General features: G+C 38.5%; 1 protein-coding gene across 2 annotated transcripts; it reads left to right on the top strand.

The window, feature by feature from the left end:
* Positions 1-10410: 10410 nt before the first annotated feature.
* MTERF2 (mitochondrial transcription termination factor 2) lies at positions 10411-17791 on the top strand. Of its 2 annotated transcripts, none has more exons than XM_081332041.1 (2): positions 10411-10460; positions 15510-17791. In XM_081332041.1, exon 2 carries the CDS (start codon positions 15545-15547, stop codon positions 16721-16723), a length of 1179 nt encoding a protein of 392 aa, XP_081188167.1. In that variant the 5' UTR covers positions 10411-10460; positions 15510-15544; the 3' UTR covers positions 16724-17791. The 2 variants fall into 2 exon arrangements, with proteins under 2 accessions (XP_081188167.1, XP_081188168.1); XM_081332042.1 differs by lacking the exon at positions 10411-10460 and adding an exon at positions 10713-11433.
* Positions 17792-20019: the final 2228 nt, after the last annotated feature.

Below are 20019 nucleotides of genomic sequence, written 5' to 3' on the forward strand. Positions count from 1 at the left end.
TCCAACCTACAGAGGAAACTGCGGGTCCGCTTTCTTTCCCCTTCCCCGCGCTTCTTTCTGGATAGGGGCGCGTGGATTCTGCGAATGCCCCCTTGCAAGGTTGCAGTAGGCAATTGAAGCCAAAAGAGAACGAGAATCAGAGTCTTCAAAGGTCTGCGAGCACGTTAACATGGATCTTCGTGGCTATGGTTGCTCATTACATAATAATATGAAATGGTCCATTCCAAACGATTCTCTCTTGAGTGTCTATGTGTGTTTGTGTTTGCAGACTATCAGGTTAACTGCCCCGCACTTGGAGGCACATGATACTTTAAAGACGACTTTAACCGATTAAAAGCAAATAATACAATCACAAAAGTCCATTCAAAAAATCAGACTTGGAAACTCCAGGGGCAGGGAGGGGTTTGTGTGCAAACATAAATAGGGACAATACAATAAATGTCTCAACTATGAAACGTGATTTAATATAGCAATGGACTTCGTCCTTATGGAGAAGCTAACAAGTATCATTACATAATATTGTACACAAGAAGTCCATAATCTCAATCTAAATAATGACGATACCAATATTAGAGACCTGAATTTGTAGTAACCCTAGGGGTTACAAAACACAAAAACATTTCCCAGCCTGGTGGAAAAGTTTTTTGAGCCATATAGATTATTTTAAGTCCGATGCAGCCTATAATCCACCCTAGTTTAAAGGATGTAAGACAGGTAATGTAGCATAATCAGCTTTGTTTTCCATTCAACAGAATGCATAAGAAGTTCAGGGGAAATGACTAGGAAGGAGGTACTATAACATGTTTGTGAACTACAGCATCAGCTGCCTGTGGCAGTTGCCTCATACTCTATAATAGAGATTAATTTAGCTATAGAGGTATTTAGACTAAGAAAAAGGGAAGAGTAAAATGAAGCCACTTTAATATTTGTATGATTTAGCTCTTAATGTTTTGATAAGAATAGAGAATGTATATCAGGGATTCTTTACTGTTAGAATAAAATCAAGAAAGACATTTTAGAATTGACCACAATTATGCCATTTAAAATGGATGATAGATAACTCCCCTATTAACTTTCCTTTTGAATGTTTTAGTTGCACAATGGTTTTGATGTTTGGGGGAAAAACAGATAATAGCACTAGGAAGCTACTTTAAATAAGCTTTAAAAAGATGAACAAGTCTTAGAACAGTAGATTTCAGATGGATTCCATATATATCATTCTTTGACTATCATCTCAGATTAATGTTTGAGCAAAGTATTTTTTTTCTGCACAGGGTTGAATTTTTATAATAAACTTGGCTTTATTGTGCATGATTTTCAATGTATAATGTTATGCTGTGCACAGAAATTATATTTGAAAATTTAAATACAAAATAAAGACAGTCGGGTGGTTTTCTACAATGCACATTTATCCTTGGGGTGGAATGATACATTTTTAGTGAACATTTCACAAAAATACTTCGGTTTTTCAATTAAAAACTTATGAGTTATTAAGTTATATGCCCTGGACATTCCTACAACAGATTAACATCATTTCTTCTCTACATTCTTCAGTTTCTTTTTTCTGAAGCCCCTTAAGAAGAACAGAGTATTTGGTTCAGCTGTGATAAATGATATTATTTGTGCATTCCATTTTTATATAGATATGGCAGCAATTTTCAGGATGCAGCATGTATTGCTAACTGGATTTGTTCAATAGGCTATATTGTGTGCCACCTGTGGCACTCGTGCCATAGGTGGCGAACCTATGGCACGAGTGCCACAGGTGGCACACAGAGCCCTCTCTGTTGGCACACGCGCCGTCGCCCCAGTCCTAGGCCTTCAGCTGAGTTTCATAAAAATTTTTCGCTTTAGGCCTCTGCCGCCATGTGCAAACAAAAAACAAAACCCGTTCAATCAATCAATTTCAACTCGCGGGGGAAAAAAAAATCTCAAAAAGTTGGAATTGATTGATTTAACTTTTTAGTCCCACCCAGTCTGCCGTTACCACCACAGACACACCCACCCAATAGGCCACACCCACCCAATGGGTCACGCTCACCCAGCACCTGACTACATATTATTTATTTATTATTTATTTATTAATTTAATTTGTATACCGCCCTTCTCCTGAAGGACTCAGGGCGGTGAACAGGGCAATACATAATAAAAAGCCAGATACAAAAATTAAAAAGTAATTAAATAGCAATGCCCGTAATAAATTAATACAAATTAAAAGGTTAAGATCAGTTTATAAAACCCGACCCCATCCCATCAGGCCAGGCCAGCTTGTTCAAAGAGGTAGGTTTTAAGATCGCGCCGGAAGGAGCAGAGATCAGGCGCCATCCGGAGCTCGACCGGAAGATGGTTCCATAAATCCGGCGCGCCCACAGAGAACGCCCTCCCCCTGGGGGCCACCAGTCGGCATTCTTTGACCAGTGGCACCCTGAGGAGGCCCTCTGTGGGAGCTTACTGGGCGGAGGGAAGTTGACGCCGGCCGCAGGTGCTCCCCAAGGTATTCCGGACCCATGCCATGTAGGGCTTTGTAGGTCATTACTAACACCTTGAATCTCACCGGAAGACAACTGGAAGCCAATGCAGCTCGCGGAGCAGAGGTGTGACATGGGAGTGTCGGGAAACTCCCAACACAACTCTCACGGCTGCATTCTGTACCAGTTGGAGCCTCCGAGTGGTCTTCAAGGGTAGCCCCATGTAGAGAGCGTTGCAGTAGTCAAGACGAGAGGTCACGAGCGCGTGAGTGACCGTACGCAGGGCATCCCAGTCTAGATAGGGCCGCAACTGGCGCACCAGGCGAACCTGGGCGAAGGCCCCCCTAGTCACAGCTATTATATGGTCTTCTAGGGAAAGCTGTGAGTCTAGGAGGACTCCCAAGTTGCGAGCCCTATCAGTGGGGCTCACACATAAGTGGGTTTTGGGTTGCAGTTTGGACACTCAGTCTTTAAAAGGTTCGCCATCACTGTTATAGGCTGCACGCAGCCCCATATCCAACCTGGAGGCCAAACGATTCCAGAGTATATTGGTGTCTCTCTCTACTCTCACTCAATCTTCCATATGTGAGGACACAAGGCAACCTAGGGAAACCTTCAAGGGCTTTCCTTCTGTTATACAAGATGAATGACAGGTAAACCAGCAAGAATTGTGAGCCACACCACATCTGGAACTGGAGAAAGCAAGAGGGTTTCCAGCTGATGTTTTGCTTTGTTTACATTGAGCATTTTCCCCTCATAAGGAAAAGGGAGGAACAGAAAAGCATCAGACTTCTCCCAGACTCATACTTAAACTAGAAGGCTGGCTGGCAGGGATTCAGGGATATAATTCTTAAATCGACTAGTTTTTATTTCAGGTAGTATAAAGGCCCTCTAATACAAAGAACACCAGGAATTGCAAATGGTTATGATTCAAAATAGATAAAACCTAAAGTTTGAAACTTATATTTGTCTCCTTCTCCCATCACATTCTCCCATAAGTAAGAGCCCCTAGTTAGGTGGCATAAGGATTGGTTGATACTTTTCCATTTTTCTGCTAAAGACTAGTCTAAGTTTCAAATCCTCTGTTTATTATTTTGCTCAATCTAATCTGCTCAGCGAAGTGGACATCATTTCTACAGGGCGGTGTTGGCTCTTGCTTTACCCTGCTTCTTCCATAGAGGTTGCCATCTCAAAGAAGGCTGAAATTTGAAGAATCTACAGCAATTATGGTAGGTGGTGGTGGTGGGAAATGTCTCTCAACCTCCTGCAGGTCAAAATACTTAGCTGAGCAGAGCTACTTCATCTTTCTCACAGTTGATCCATAGCAGACATGTCAAACACAAGGCCCGGGGGCCGGATCCGGCCCGTGGAGTGGTTTCATGTGGCCCGCGAAACCATCCTGGAAACAGTGAGGGAACGGCCCCCACTGCCTTGGCCCTGGCCCAGAGACTCTCAGATCTGTCCCACTAGTGCCCAGGCCCCCATAGGCACCCTTGATGCGAACGATGTAGAGCTGGCCACGCCCACCCGGTATGCCATAAGCACTCGCCACGCCCACCCAGTAGGCCATGCCCACCCTGGCCATACCCACCCGGCCCCTTGAGGGCAACCGCAATGCTGATGCGGCCCTCAATGAAATTGAGTTTGACACCCCTGATCCATAGCCTACCATTTTTTAAATCTTTGTTTAAATAAACAATAACCAAATATTTTTCTCATCAGCTGGCAACCTTAAATGTTACTTTATATCTTAGCCTCATGATAACCTTATGAGGTAGCTTGCAATTGGAAAACAATCAGAATAAATATAAGATAGTCCTTATATTGTATCTGTAAACAGTTATTATTTATTAGATTTTTATCCCACCTTTAATACTTTATAAGTAACTTGCGCCTTTAAAGCACTGGATGAATTTAAAATCTCCCTCCCTCTTCGCGCCAACTACTTGTACAGGAAGATCAAGAAGATGCTTCCTGAGCTCTATGCCTTCACCATCTGTTTATGGCTGAAATCTGGTGTATCCCCTGGAATTGGGACACCCTTCTCTTACCAATGAAATAGTATTGATCAAGTGGGGGGAACAACCCCATTGAACTCCTAATCAATGACAAGGTCACCCAGCTTCCCTCTTCATCAGTGACAGAAAGTGGTACCACATTTGCATCACCTGGACCACCAGAGATGGGATGTGGGGAGCTTTTCTGGATGGAGAGAAATTGGGTACCGTAGAAAATTTATAAGTAACTGGAGGCAGTGAACCCTCATAATACTTTTTCCTCCTCTTCTTTTTCCCATAACAGCTACCCTGTGAGATGGGTTGGGCTCAGAGTGTGTCACTGGCCCAAAGTCATCCAGCCAGCTTTTATGCCTAAGGCGGGACTACAATTCATAGTCTTCTGGTTTCTAGGTCAGCACCTGAACTACTACACCAAGTATATTACAATGTATATACAATATATAACACACTAGCATGCAATCTAATATTCTTTTTTGTTGGGTCTTTGTGACATAATTTACATTCTCTTTAAAAAACATGCTCTTTTTCTCTCTCTTATGATGAAGAAACCTGCAAAAATCTATGTGTTGCAAGTACTATATTTGAACCCTTGGTCCAGGAGCTGCCATGCCCATAAAAAGCCACCTGGATGACTACATTGAAAACACATGATAGACTTACATTTAGCAAAAGTGGTGCTTAGTAGTATACTAATAGGCCAGAGGTCCCCAATCTTTTGGGCACCCGGGACTGGTTCCATGGAGAAAGATTTTTCCAGAGACCAGAGAGTACATGGTTTTGTTTGTTGCCTGCATCCCTATGTATGTTTGGGCAGCCCAGTTGCTGGCATGCCACGGTCTGGTACCGGTCCATGGACCGGGGGTTGGGGACCCCTGTAAAAGGTAACTGAATGTAATATTCCAAGCATTGTTTGTTCTGTATATTTAAGGAAAAACTGTTTCAGGCTTAGAAAGTCAGATTCTTCCTAAACAAACAAAAATTAGAGATAAAGATGAGAAGAAGACCATATCACTGACTGACAAAGTACGGTAGATGTATTCCAAGCCTCTGCAACACACTTAGCGATTATCTGCCTGCTGAGATTTTTATTTGCATGAAATTATGTTTGCAATCACTGACCTTTCTGGTAAATTTCCTCATTTTTGCTCCTCATCACCTGTACTGCATTGTTAAAGTCCCTATGAGAGAATATTTTCATATTTTCAGTACTACTTTCCATAAACTTGATGTAAATGTTTTACATATATTACCAATTATAGATAGTGAAAAGTATTTTTCAGAAATATTTTTCATTTGTAAATATGTATCAGTTTAATCATACAGTTATGTATAGGCCAATGTATACCACTGCAAATACAGGTAGTCCTCGACTTCAAACGGTTTGTTTAGTGGCTGTTCAAAGTTACAATGACACTGAAAAAAGTGACTTTTCAGAGTTATGGCTTTTGCAGCATCCCCATAATCATGTGATCAAAATTCAGATACTTGGCCACTGAGTTATATTTATGACCATTGCAGTGTCCCAGGGTCATGTGATCACCTTTTGTGACCTTCGGACAAGTAAAGTCAATGGGGTAGCCAGATTCACTTAACCGGGTTAGTAACTTATCAGCTGCAATGATTCACTTAGCAACTGTGGCAAGAAAGGTCGTAAAGTGGGGCAAAACCCATTTAACAAATGTCTCACTTAACAACACAAATTTTGGACTCAGTTGTGGTCATAGTGTAGAATCTTGTAGCAACTAAATTACCTTTTATTTATGTTTTCTAAACAACTAAATCATTTTGGAAAAAAATCCTTCCAGGTTGGTTTAAAAGAAATAAATATAATTATTTATTAATTATTTACAAAAATAATTATAATTGAATAAAGTTAGTTGTATATATATCTGCTTTGACTTGCAAGTCTGATCCCATATATACATCTCCTAAGAAGAACAAAACCATAGAGTTAGGAAGAGTTATATATTCTCTCTAAAGTTTAAAATTATTAAGCTATAACTTTGCTAGATGGAATAAGTGATGGCCTTGATCCTGCTCTTAAGTAAAGGTAGACAATAGCAGGAAGTACTTGATGTGGCAAACGTCATTAGATTAGGCAAGGCCAGTCTACCTTCATTTATTTTCCACAAAAATAAGCCTACACCCAGTAATTCCTGACTACTGCAAATAGTTTGTAGTTGTTTCTTTAAAAAAATTCTGTGTCATGCTTGGGGGGAAAAAATGAAAACAAACATTTCTACACATCATTTTAGCATATATTTACATTTAGTATCACCTTTGTAATAGATGATTTAATAAATAGATCTGTTGATTTTATGGCAGTTCTGAAGATTAGAGACTTATTATGTGAAGATAGCTGTCCCTGAATTTGTACAATGATGATGTTATCCATTAAGTTGTGTCCAACTCTTGGCAATTCTATGGGCCAGGTCTCTCCACATCTTCCGATCTTGCACTGCTTCTTTGAATTTTTCTATGTTCTGGCTGGTGTCAGCTTTGATGATGTCCAGCCATCATGTTCTCTGGCAGCCTGGTTTCCTTTTACTTCTATCTCTTCCCAACATAATTGCTTTCTCCAGTGAATTCCCCTGCATGACATAGCCAAAATAAATGGACAGAGTTTTGTGATTTTTCCTTCTGGTGACGTCTGGTGTTATGCACTCTAGTACTTGCTTGTTGGTCACCTTTGCTGAATGGATTTGTATATTATGACAATATATTTTATATCTACATATATGGGATCATTTTCCTACTTTTGGGAAATCAGTCCCATTTGGAAAACTGTCCTGATAGCACTGAAAAAGCAGTGTTAAGAGTTGTGTTACGCAAAAAGAATATGACAGCAAATCTGATATTACCCATATACTTTACTTTGTACTTTGTGAAATTCTGCTTAGCCACTTCATTTGAAATGTAATGAATAATTATAAATCCACCATAAAACCCTAGTACTTTCCACTTTCAAAGGGAAATTGATCCAAGATTAATTTAAGGAAGGGATACCATGAAATAGCTTCCCCTATTTGCAAATGAGTGCTTTCAGCTCAGTATTTTCAACTATATATTCAACCTGCAGAATCATGCACACTTACTTGAGAGGCAAGATAGATACATACATAGGAATGTACAGCTAGGAAACCCTATATTGTATGTCTACTTGTACATAGCTTATAAATATGGGTTTATTCCATTTTTATTATTTCCAGTTCAATGGAACATATGCATATTACCCTTCCCCACTCCCAAACTAGATCAACAATCTCAAACTTCTCTGGGCAGTTATTGGACATGAGTACTCAACCTTTCAGTTTATGTGGAATTCTTTATTCAAGGACATACAACATCTGAAAATTTCCAATTTTCAAGAAGTCTTCCCTTCTTGAAATCAAATGAGATAGTACTATGACCTCTTTTTGCACTGCATTTAAGGGGGGGGGAAACTTGGGTAAAGAAAAATACTATAAAAATATTTTTAGACTATTTATTCCAAATCTCCTGCCAATGTCATTCGGTAACTTCTAAGTTGTAATTTTAATGGTAGGGTCTTTGTTTCCAGCTCAGAAAAGGGGATTTGGGAGAATTAAATTCAGACACTTCTGTGCAAACTGCACAAAATAAAGATTCACTGCTAGTCCTGTTGTCTTTAGCACATGAAAACAGGTGGACTTTATTGGACTCTATGACTAAGCAAGCAAAATGTCTTGAATGACCCTGGTCCAGGTATAGTAATAATTTCCAATTTCACATAGAATATATAAAATATTAATAAGAATAATTAGGAAGCTTCTTTCTAGTCATGGATTTCCAATCAAGTTCTAGGAATAAGAGATCTCAATATTTGGCTGTGCAGTTAACAAGTAGCAAGGATTCTATCACACTTTAATTGAATTTTATATCTATTGGCCAGTGACAGCAATCAAGAAGTGACTAAGCACAATGACACCAAACATCTAACATTATTTAAAGAGCATGAAGGGAGAGATATCTACACATGAAATTATCTTAAAGTTGGAAGTATAATAAAACCTATAATTTTCTTATCTTATGGTTGTCCTATGACGTTAGTGCAAGGTGGTGCTAACATTCTGTGGGTTTTTAATTATGTGCTGTACACCTTTATATGCTTGTTTCTTTTTAAGTTTCTCAATAGTCTTAATTCTTTTTTTAATCTCCTATACAATTAAGTTTTACGATAATTAGAATCTCTGCATCTAGTATTGTGACTATTACGTTGGTTTAAAAGTATATTACTTTTAAATTAGGAAGTTATATATGAAGCTGTATGTTTGATGGATTTAGAAAGGAAATTTTCATTTTCTTTTGATGCAAATTAAAAATGAGCATCCAATGAATGTTTTTACAGTATCGATGAAATGAACGAACTGAAGCCACCATCAGTTTTAAGTTGCAGTCTACAGAGCATGTGTTGATTGCGATGAAATGGAGGATATTGTGGAAACCTTGCACCATTGGCATATTGGAGTCCTATCACGTACAGTATGGCTCATGGAGAAATACCTGTATGATCACTGAAAGTTCTTATGGTCCACTATCCTGCCAGTCATGCTCCTTTGATGTCAGGCCCAAATTGGGCATTCTTTGATATGTTTGCAATGGAATATTGGTGACTCCATTGGATACAAACATTTATTTACCTTGCCAGACAATGCCATGTGCTACTTTTAAGGCCACAGTTTCCCAAAACTTCAAATAAAGTTTAGCACATTTGGAAAGGTATGGAAGCAAGTAAAACTTCCAGCCATGTTTAGAAAACATCTGTATCCACCTACAGTAAATTTATTTGAAATTAAAATGCACGTGTGCAAATATATTATATGAAAATAAATAAATAAATAAAACTTTAAAGTTGAAGAACTACTGAGGTGGATAGGGTCATTACAGATCTTGGCTTAGTGAATTCCATCCTACTTTTCTGTCAGTTATGAGCAAAACATTAAAATCTGCATTCCTACATTGCAGCATTGGCTTATGAAATTTTTCCAAGTGTCCAAACTATGTCAAATAAACCAGCATGGAATTCCTCTATGGAAATTCTAATTAGAACTGATTCGTATTGTGAAATCCTTGCATGCTGCTACTTCTTCAGCCACCGAAAGCCAGCCTTGATTTCAAATGGCTTCCTCACCACAGAAAAACAAAGCAAAACAACTTCTATTGACCTCATGTTCCTTTTCTTATTATTTTTCTGATTGTATATATTTCGGTAGCAAAGTTCACTTTTGCTCCTAAAATATTCCATAAATTATTGTGTAGATTGATATTGCAATGTAAACAGTAAGTAACTAACAACAGGAAATGCATCTGATTAAAATATTAGCAAAATGTATGTTGCAATCCGAATGTACGTATGTGAAGTTATTCTTCAGCATAAACAAAGTAACCCACAATACAATCCGGCTGCTTTACAAACATCCTAAGGCTTGTTGAAATCGTTTTTGTAAAGTATAGACAAGCCTTTGTGGGAGTGACACCACGCTTTGCTAGTTCCGCTTCAACAACAATACAAAGAGGTAAAAATTTGTATTGGCAGCAAGGAATTTTGCTAATGAGAAAGTCCTGATTCCTTCCTTCCTGGGAGGAAGAGAGCCGGATGGAGACAATGCAGTTCATACATCACAGAATAAGGAAGTTTTTTTTTAAAAAAAGTCATATTTGGTCTGCGGCTCTGCTGTTAGAAGCGGGGAAAGATTTCAATGCATCTATACATTTCTGTAAAAAAAACACCCTACTTTTTAGATACAAAAACTAATATTAGAATAAATCTTTCAAAAAGTTCAAAAACTCGTCGGAATTTGTAAAATGTACGATTTGAAAGCACGTGAATACAGCCACTAAGCTGAATCGGAAATGGTTTGTTCTGCCATCGCAACTCCCCCACCTCGGGCATTGGTATGGCTCAAGAACACGGCCTGTGACGCCAGTAGCCTAGTTTCTGCAGCTGGCACCCCCGGTAAGTCGTGACTCACGGTGGCTTCTTGGCTAGGAAGTTTGTCCGTCTTCGGGTAGGGGAGGAGGGCGGTGCTGGGTCAACAGAGGAAGGGGGACAAGGCCTGCTAGTTTGCCTAGGGCAGGGGTCGGCAACCTCGGCTCTTTTATGACTCGTGGACTTCAACTCCCAGAATTCCTGAGCCAGCATAGCTGGCTCAGGAATTCTGGGAGTTGAAGTCCACGAGTCATAAAAGAGCCGAGGTTGCCGACCCCTGGCCTAGGGCAGGATTAGGGCCGGCTGCTTCTAGGCAGGACGTGGCGAACCTATTGCATTTTCAACAGGGGTAGATGCGCTCTGTTACGTAGATATGGTTTCTCCGGAACATTTCGCCTCGAAGCTTGCGCAGACTTTTTTACCAAGGAAGGCAAGACTCGATCCGGTGTAGAGACGCTTCGTTTCGTTCGCAAAATTACAGTGTCGTCGAGCTCCTGCCGGTATTTTTGGCGCATTGCAATCACAAACAATGCTGGCTGCCTTCACTCCCCGCTTTGAGATCTCTGGCTGCGTGATTTAAACACTTCGGCTCGCCAGCTACGTTGAATAACGCAGGATTGAGTTAAACATAGTTAGGTGTGCGGTTGCACGTGTAGTCATTGTCACTTGTTTATTATCTGCGGCTGCCGTTTCAACGTTTTTTACGGGAAAAATTGAAATGCTTTAGGTAATAAAAACGGGAAGGCGGAAATCTCAACTAGAGATTTGTTAGGGAATGCTATTAAATGCTCTTAATATAGGAACATAACACTCAGTGGAATAGGTGGGTTGATTAGTTGGTATTTGAATAGAGAATCCCCAGGAACCTTCAAAAATGTAGATAATATTAAAAATATTTTTAAAAACTACTTTTATTATTACAGGGTTAAGAAATTCATATTACCTGCCCACTAGTATTTGAGCCTGATTCGAGGAAAGCTTATTTTTAAGCTTTAAAAATGTAAGTCTTCCCACTTAAAAGGTGGCATAATGCCACTATGTGAAACAACAGTTAAAAAGTCTGCAAATGCCTTCAAAAATATTGGCAAAAAGAAAGCTGCTAGACATACAATCAGAAAAGTTACCTGGTAACAGTTGCTTCTAGTATTTTATTTGTTTACATACTCTTCCCAGTTTCCATGGCAGGCAGAGCTGTGTGATCAAAGAGGAAATAAGGCAGGAATTATTACAGAGGTGTTATTTTGTTCAGATTTGTTTGCTACCTACATATACTATTACAACAAAAGAAATATGTCTGTTTGGATTTCCGGTTGGTGAGCTCCGTCTTCCACATCCCACTTCCCTTTGCTGGGGGACCCTGGTAAGGGTGGAAAGTTGCCCTGTAGGGGCGGCGAACAAGGAGGGAATCCCCGCTTGATCGCAGGAGGGCGGCAGCACTTCCGCTCGATCCAGGGCAGCCCTCCAAACTGGCAGAGGAAAGACCGGCCAGAGCAATATGGCCCATCATTAGGCTGCAGACAGCTGAAGTCAAACTCACCATAAGCACTTCAAAAGCAGTGCGGATGAAACTGGGTGAGATCTGATCTTCTCTTTACCCTTTACCTTCTCTTCCTGTAAAAGCTACTTGAAATATCTTTCCCCCTGTGAAGAGAGAGGGAAGGGACTTTCTATCCCACCCTCTAAGAATAGTGGCGTTTGACTATCCAGGGGAATCAAAAGCATTAAATGAACAATTTTAATCTAATTGGACTTACATGTTCCTGAAACTTGGGGACCAAAAGTTTTCCTATTTCTACTATTTCCTATTTCTATTTTTTATCTACAAAAAAGAAATAAAATTGGAAAAAGGATTAGAAAAATTTTGGACTTAGAAAACCTTAAATGGCTTTGGTGACATCTTGTGGTGAAGTTTGGTATTACAACTTGTTATTTCCTAAAAGAGACTTGGCTTGAAGCCCAGACCTTAGATAAGAGTTTTCTGACCTTGGCACCACCTGTGAGAGACTTAACTGTAAGAGAACAGCTGGGTGGCATAACTGGCCTTCTTGAACTGTGAATGCAAACATTTACTGACTTTCAAAGTTTTATGTGGGAAATTGCTTTCCTATCTCTTTACTTGAGGAATATTGGTCACTATATGAGATGTTGAAATACCCTGGACTATAAAATTTTGCTTGACAAACAACTTTTACTAGAAAGGCTATTTATAAACATGTGAAAGAGATGGATGAAGACTAGGAAAAGTTCTTTCCATGTTGAAAGCAATACATGAAACCATTCTTTCAGCTTGTGATAAGACCTAATATAAAAGATCAAGACACCAGCTTAAATACACAAACCCAAACTTTGACTACAACCAAAGAACCAACAATGCAGAAGATAACAGAAGAAGTGGGACAATCAATTATTAAGACAGAGGACTCAATTGACCAACAAATACATCTGATGGAAAATCCAGAAAAAGAAGTGACAACACTGAAAATGGAAATGACTTTATATATAAATCAGAAGAAATTTGAGAAAGAAGAAGAAGAGATTGAATGGAAGAGAAGCAAGCATGGAGAGCTGGAATAACAGGGACACAATTTAACAACTACAAATGGGCTGGTTCTTCCAGAAAACTGGCAATTACATAGTCTCCTTTACTCCAAATAACATATATAATACCGTAATAGAGGGAGATCTATTTGACGATCTAAAAGTACTGATATGGAAGCCTCATTGGCAAAGGAAGAAAGCCAAAATAAGGTTGAGGAAAATTGGGATTTTAACTTATTAGAGGGGATTTCATATTATTAATTAGAGGGTTAAAGAGAGATGTTGAAATAAGGGGAATTTTGGTCATTAGATTTAAAATGACCAATGGAAATTAGTTGAAAATAAAGATTTTATCTATCTATTTAATATTTAAAAATTAGACCTAAATGGGAAAAGAAAATTATTATGAATATGTTTGATTTATTGATTAACCCAGGTAACATACATAATGGTTTTGATTTATTAAAGGGGATGTTATTGTAGATGATTTAATATGGTGGGAAATAGCTTTTAGGAAATAGAACAAGATTACATTCAAATAGATAAAATGTATTTTGGATATTGATACTATATTTTGTTATGAATTGAGACAAGGGAAATCTTGGTTACCCAAAGCCTGAAAATTATAAATATCAAACGTTAAATTTGAATAATGAGAAACTAAAAATTGGGTAAAAATTAATAACAGGATATGGATTGTTTATGAAGATTGAATGTAAGATATGTATAAGCTAAAAATTCATTGATAAATGTAATGATGTTTTTATTTAGTTGATATAACTAGAACTGTACTAGCTTGAATACAAGACAGTAAATGTTGAGGGAAAAAGAGAAGGAATATTTGATGTTGTAACCTGAGATTTGCACTAAAGATTTTGTTACTGAACTATTGATTAACCCAGTCACCACATTGCTTTTTAAATACTTAAATGTAAAATTGGAAGATTAATAAAATATTATTTAAAAAAAAGAAATATGTCTGTTTGGACCTTTGCTGCTACTTAACGTTTAGTTATCATGTGTATATCATTACAATCCAAAGCGAGCTTTCACATAATTTAATTTGAATGGAATGGGAAGGTCAGGATTTTTTGTTAAATAGGCAAAAATATTTTAAGAGGCAATTGAGAAGGAATTCATCAATTGTATCACAATCACAGCATTTTATTTGAAGAGAAAGGATTTAGATGACACTAGACAATCCATAATAGGATGCGGTGGCTCAGTGGGTTAGGACGCTGAGCTTGTCGATCAGAAGGTCGGCAGTTTGGCGGGTCGAATCCTGAGTGCCGCATAACAGAGTGAGTGCCTGTTACTTGTCCCAGCTTCTGCTAACCTAGCAGTTCGAAAGCACGTAAAAATGCAAGTAGAAAAATAGGGACCACTACGGTGGGAAGGTAACAGCGTTCCGTGCGCCTTTGGCGTCTAGTCATGCTGGCCACATGACCACAGAGATGTCCTCGGACAAGCACTGGCTCTTCAGCTTTGAAACAGAGATGAGCACCGGCCTCTAGAGTCGGAAACGACTAGCACGCATGTGCGGGGGAACCTTTACCTTTAGACAATCCATGCCCCACTGGGTCATCCTTTCAGAGATATTTCCTTACTTAAGCAGAGAAACAGAATGACCAAGGAGGGGCAAAAAAGCAGTTACTTCTGACTTCCTACTAGCTTCCCCACTGAGTTTCCTTTTGGGAATTTGATGGAATATTGGAAACCTCCCCAGCAGGCAGTTGAAGTGGCTGCTACTAGGGCACAGGTCTGCAACCCGCGGCTCCGGAGCCGCATGCGGCTCTTTCAGCCGTCTCCTGCGGCTCCCAGTCCTCTGCCATGTGCAGTCCAAAAAAAAAAAGTGGGACTAAAAAAGTTTAACCAATCAATTCAAATATGCAGGGTAGGTGCATATCTCGCCTTGGCTCCACTCTTCAGTCAAACCCTGTTCTGCGCATGCGCGCATGTACGCACATGCGCACACATTTTTTGTGGCTCCGTTTTTCCTTTTGTGAGGGAACCGGTTCCGAGTGGCTCTTTCACTGTTTCAGGTTGCTGACCCCTGTGCTAGGGGAAAGGGAGTGAGGGATTGCCAGAGTTGCTGGGAAACTGTCATGGAATGTTCAAAATGAAGATCATGTGACCATCTTAGTAGTAACACAGCAGCAGTCAGTAGTATTGAAGCAGCCCTAACGTATCCAAATCTCATTCCCTCAGGAATCATTGGTCCTGGATTTTGGACACATTCTGTAAGTTAGCCCATTTCAGGTGCTTTGGTTCAAAAATTGTAGCTCTATGGATGCACCCTTCCAGCCAATTAAAGGTCATGATGAGATTTAATAATATATAGTCTTTCAGTTAAGTCATGTCTGCTACATTATATTAGCATTTTTGCTTGAATAAATAACTGAGGAAAAAATAGTTGCATAATGTTGCATATTCTAGTCATGTATCTGGGATTATTAAGATTATTGAATTTATTTTTCTTGCTTTTTTCCAAGTTTGAATTTGACATAGCATTAATATTTTATGCTTTGGTTCTTACAGGCCTTTCCTGATGTGGCGCTTGACGATAGAATGAAATGGCTTATATTGTCCCAAATTTCTATATGCAATTTTTGGCTAGAACTCAGCCCTGCCTATTATTGCCAGCTTTATCAGTCTTCTATCAAAAAAAGAATGGACACCTTTTACAGCATTTGAGATATGCAACTGATACTTCTTTAGGAAAGGAGAATAAAGTCATTGTAGAAAATCTGTCCATGTTATCTGTGGATATAAACAAAATCCGTAGGCTGAAGCCATGGGTGTTGTCAAAAGAGATGTCATATATTAAAGAAATAGCTAATATTTTGCAAACAATTGGAGCTGATCGACCTTCAGTAGCACATATTTTTGAATGCTGTCCTGAAGCCATTCTTTGTAGTCCTACCAATATCACTTGTCAGAGAGATTTGTGGTTATCTGTCTGTCAAAATGAAAAGCAGATAGTGGAGTTAATAAAACGGTTTCCAGATGCTTTTTTTAATGTTGAACATTATGAAAATCAGAAGGCCAACATTAGATTCTTCAAAGCATTGGGGCTGAAGAATGCTATCATCTGCCGATTTTTAACAAGTGCATCAAATATTTTTCACAATCCTGTTGAGAAGAATAAGCATATGATAGAATCTCTGCAAAGAAACTATTTAAGACTAGGTGGTTCACAGGAAAATTTGAAAAACTGGCTACTGAAATTATTGAGTCAAAATCCATTTATTTTATTAAATACTTCTACTACTGTCCAAGAAAACCTGGAGTTTCTTCAAAACAATCAATTCACCAATTCTGAAGTTCTAAGCTTGTTGTCCAAGCTCAAAGGATTTATTTTTCAACTTAATCCTAGCAATATGCAGAGTAGCCTTTTATTTTCAAAGACCATCTTCAACTGCAATGATCAAGAATTAAAAAAGCTAATATTACAGTGCCCTGCCCTTCTCTATTATTCAGCTCCAGTTCTGAAAGAAAGACTAAATGAACTGTTGAAGGAGGGAATTTCTATAGAACAAATTAAAGAGTCGCCTGCTGTATTAGAATTATCAACAGAGATAATACAATATAGGATTAAAAAATTAGATGCCCTAGGATACAGTCTGAAGAATGGAACTATAAAATATCTCAATGGAACAAAAAAAGATTTTGAAACTACCTATGGAAAGATACAAGCAAAAAGTGAGAGACCCATATATAATCCAGTTGCTCCTTTGAGTATTGAAGATTAGTTTCCAGAACCTGCTTAATAAAATGACAGGACCAGTTTGTCTTTCACCATTCAAATAAATTGGATGTAACTGTTACTTAGAAAATGAATTTGTATTCAGGCTTTTTTTTCCTGCATCAGTTTCTAAATATGCGACACTGTCATGGAATTTATAGGATCAAACTAAAAGCCTGTCTGATTTAACATTGTTCCTACAGTGGCCAACCACATTTCTGTGTGAAACCTACAAGTTAGACACTAGTCCAGTAGCATCCATTGCTCATGTTCTCTAGGAACTAATATTAAAAGGCATATTTCTGATGTGGAAGTAATTGATAGCAATTTGCCTAGAAACTATAAAGGTAAAAGTAAAGGTTCCCCCGCACATGTGTGCTAGTTGTTTCCAACTCTAGGGGCCGGTGCTCATCTCCGTTTCAAAGCCGAAGAGCCAGCGCTTGTCCGAGGACGTCTCCGTGGTCATGTGGCCGGCATGACTAGACACCAAAGGCGCACGGAACCCTATATTCCATGGATTCAATTTCTCTTCAAAACAAATATATGTGAGATGGGATTCTGTAGTTTCATGTTGCATGAAGTAGTACCTTTATTTGTATCTAAAGGTCTTTCACTTAAAAGGAAATATTTTATTTTCTGCATCCTGTATAAATGTAAATCTCAACATTTTAACTTTTCATAAAAGCAATTATTTATTAAAGTTCTATGCCACTCATCTCCTTACAAAGTAGTCCTTTGATAATTACCATTGTTCTTTTTTGCTGCTTCTCTTAACCCTACATTATATTTAAGATGTAAGCACTAGAGTAGGAAATAGTACTCCAATATAGTTTATATAAGATTATTATAGGGTTGTCAACAGAATATATAAATTATCTAGGAAAGGGAAGGAAGAGTTTTAAATTTGTGCCCTGATAGACAAGATGCACCGAACATTTGTTTAAATTATAACATGCTTGCTTTTTGCAATATTTAAAATAAAATTTAAATATATTGAGAATATATTGTTCATTTTATAAATAGCTTAGATTATGCACAAATGAGTGTTGTGTAATTTCTGCTAATTAGAAATACCTTCGTGACTATTGTGTGCCATCAAGTCAGTGTCATGTCTTAGTAACCACATAATCTTTCTTTCACAGATCTCGAGTATATATATGCATGATCTATTTTATCAATATTCTCTCTGGCATTTTAAATAATTTGGAATCAACCTGGTAAATATGAATTCAATGATTTTAGGAATGAAGACACATGGAACAGAATGGCACATCTCACAACTACATAGAAAGCCTAGCTTTGAATTTGCATGTAGCACATACTATGTTTATTTAACTATCCTATTTTTCTTTCTAAATATCAAGCGTGACAAACTTTAATATTTAGAACTACATGAAAATTCATGCATTTAAAAAGAACTCGATGTATAGAAATGGGATGAGGCCCTGGAGTTTAGTATTCTTGATTTCATAGGGTCCACTCAATTGTTCCCAAGTAGTGTCTTCAGCTCAATTTTAAATGATAATGCAATCAAGAATCAACCAAAAAATGAGGGTAATATTTCATTATGTCATTCTGTCCATCAGTAAAAAGACACTTTATTGGATTAACAGGTATATGAGGACAGGATCTCACAAAGTAGTTGGCATGGGAATGTTACAAGGGGTCCATTTATCAGAAATCACAATGAGATTTGCTTCAATGAAAAATAGTTTTCCAGACATGTTTGATATGAATAGGAGGGATAAGGAATCTGATGGCTACTAAGAGAGATGCCTGCTGGGGCATATTGACATTAGAGCTTATTGATATTAGATTTCTCTATTCCTTATTCTAAGCACATTAATTCAGATACTGTACCTTAAGATCTTTTACCATTAAAAGTCAATGTCAAAGAAATACCAAATGTCAGTTCTTAAAGTACATCAATATGTTTGTAATTTTTATGCCTGTGGCTAATCCTTCTATAAATACAATTTCCGTATGCAAACCATTCAGGTGTTGAGAACACTAAAACCTTTAGTAAACATTTCTAAAAAGAACGCATAAACATTTTATTCTTTTTACATATGCTTTTAAGATACACATTTATTAGGGATTGGTTGAGTAGTAAAATGACAAGAGTGCTAGCCAAGGTATCCAATATGAAGATTGTCTGATAAACTCTCTAATCTAGGCACATTGTTATTGTAATCCAGTCACCTAATTAAATACTATTTACAAACAAACTCCTAATTCATATGGTATTATTATAAAATCTGTTTTATAATGTTTTTAGTTGAAGTTTTAATGATGCCTTTGGGCCATAAAATATTCTGTGTTCTGGTGAGCATATGATGTTGCTTGATATCATCAAGCTAGTGGTTTAGCAAATCCAAGTCAGTTATCAACAGCACAGTATTGATAATTCTTTTCAACTGGAGATGCTAAGAATTAAATATAAATCCATTCCATGAACAGTATATTCTTATCACTGAGCTATGGAATACAAATTGCAACAATATAATAAATTATATCACATTAATTTAATTTATGGATGTGTAATTTTAGAGGGACAGTTTTTGGTCATTACTTTTACAAGATATCATCTGTTAATCTAGTGTTTATAATTTATTTATTCACATTTATATACCGCCCTATTCCCTGAGGACTCAGGGCGGTTTACAGGAAATTAAAAAATCCACCATACAAAAGTTAAAAAACCAAATTAAAAAATATTAAATTGACCCTGTATACTTAAAACCCCAATTAAAATTTCTCCTCAGCCTGGGCCCGAGAGCTCAAAGAGCCAGGTCTTCAGGCCCCGGCGGAATGATCGGAGGTCGGGGGCAGTCCTCAGCTCCACCGGCAGCTGGTTCCAGAGGGCAGGCGCTCCCACTGAGAAGGCCCTATCCCTGGGTGTCACCCGCCGGCAATCTCTCACCGGCGGCACCCTGAGCAGACCCTCCCTGTGGGAGCGCACTGGGCGAAGGGCGTTTGATGCCGGCAGCAGGTGTTCCCTCAAATAGCCCGGACCCAGGCCATGTAGGGCTTTATAGGTAATAACCAGCACCTTGAATTTCACCCGGAGGGCAACCGGAAGCCAATGCAGCTCACGGAGTAGAGGTGTTACATGGGAGTATCGGGAGACCCCCATTACAACTCGCGCGGCCGCATTCTGCACCAGTTGAAGCCTCCGAGTGGTCTTCAAGGGCAGCCCCATGTAGAGAGCGTTACAGTAGTCCAGACGGGAGGTAACAAGCGCATGAGTAACTGTGCGTAGGGCGTCTCGGTCCAGATAGGGACGCAACTGGCGCACCAGGC

Source organism: Vipera berus (genome assembly GCF_964194415.1).
Source record: "Vipera berus genome assembly, chromosome: 6".
NCBI classification, from domain to species: domain Eukaryota; kingdom Metazoa; phylum Chordata; class Lepidosauria; order Squamata; family Viperidae; genus Vipera; species Vipera berus.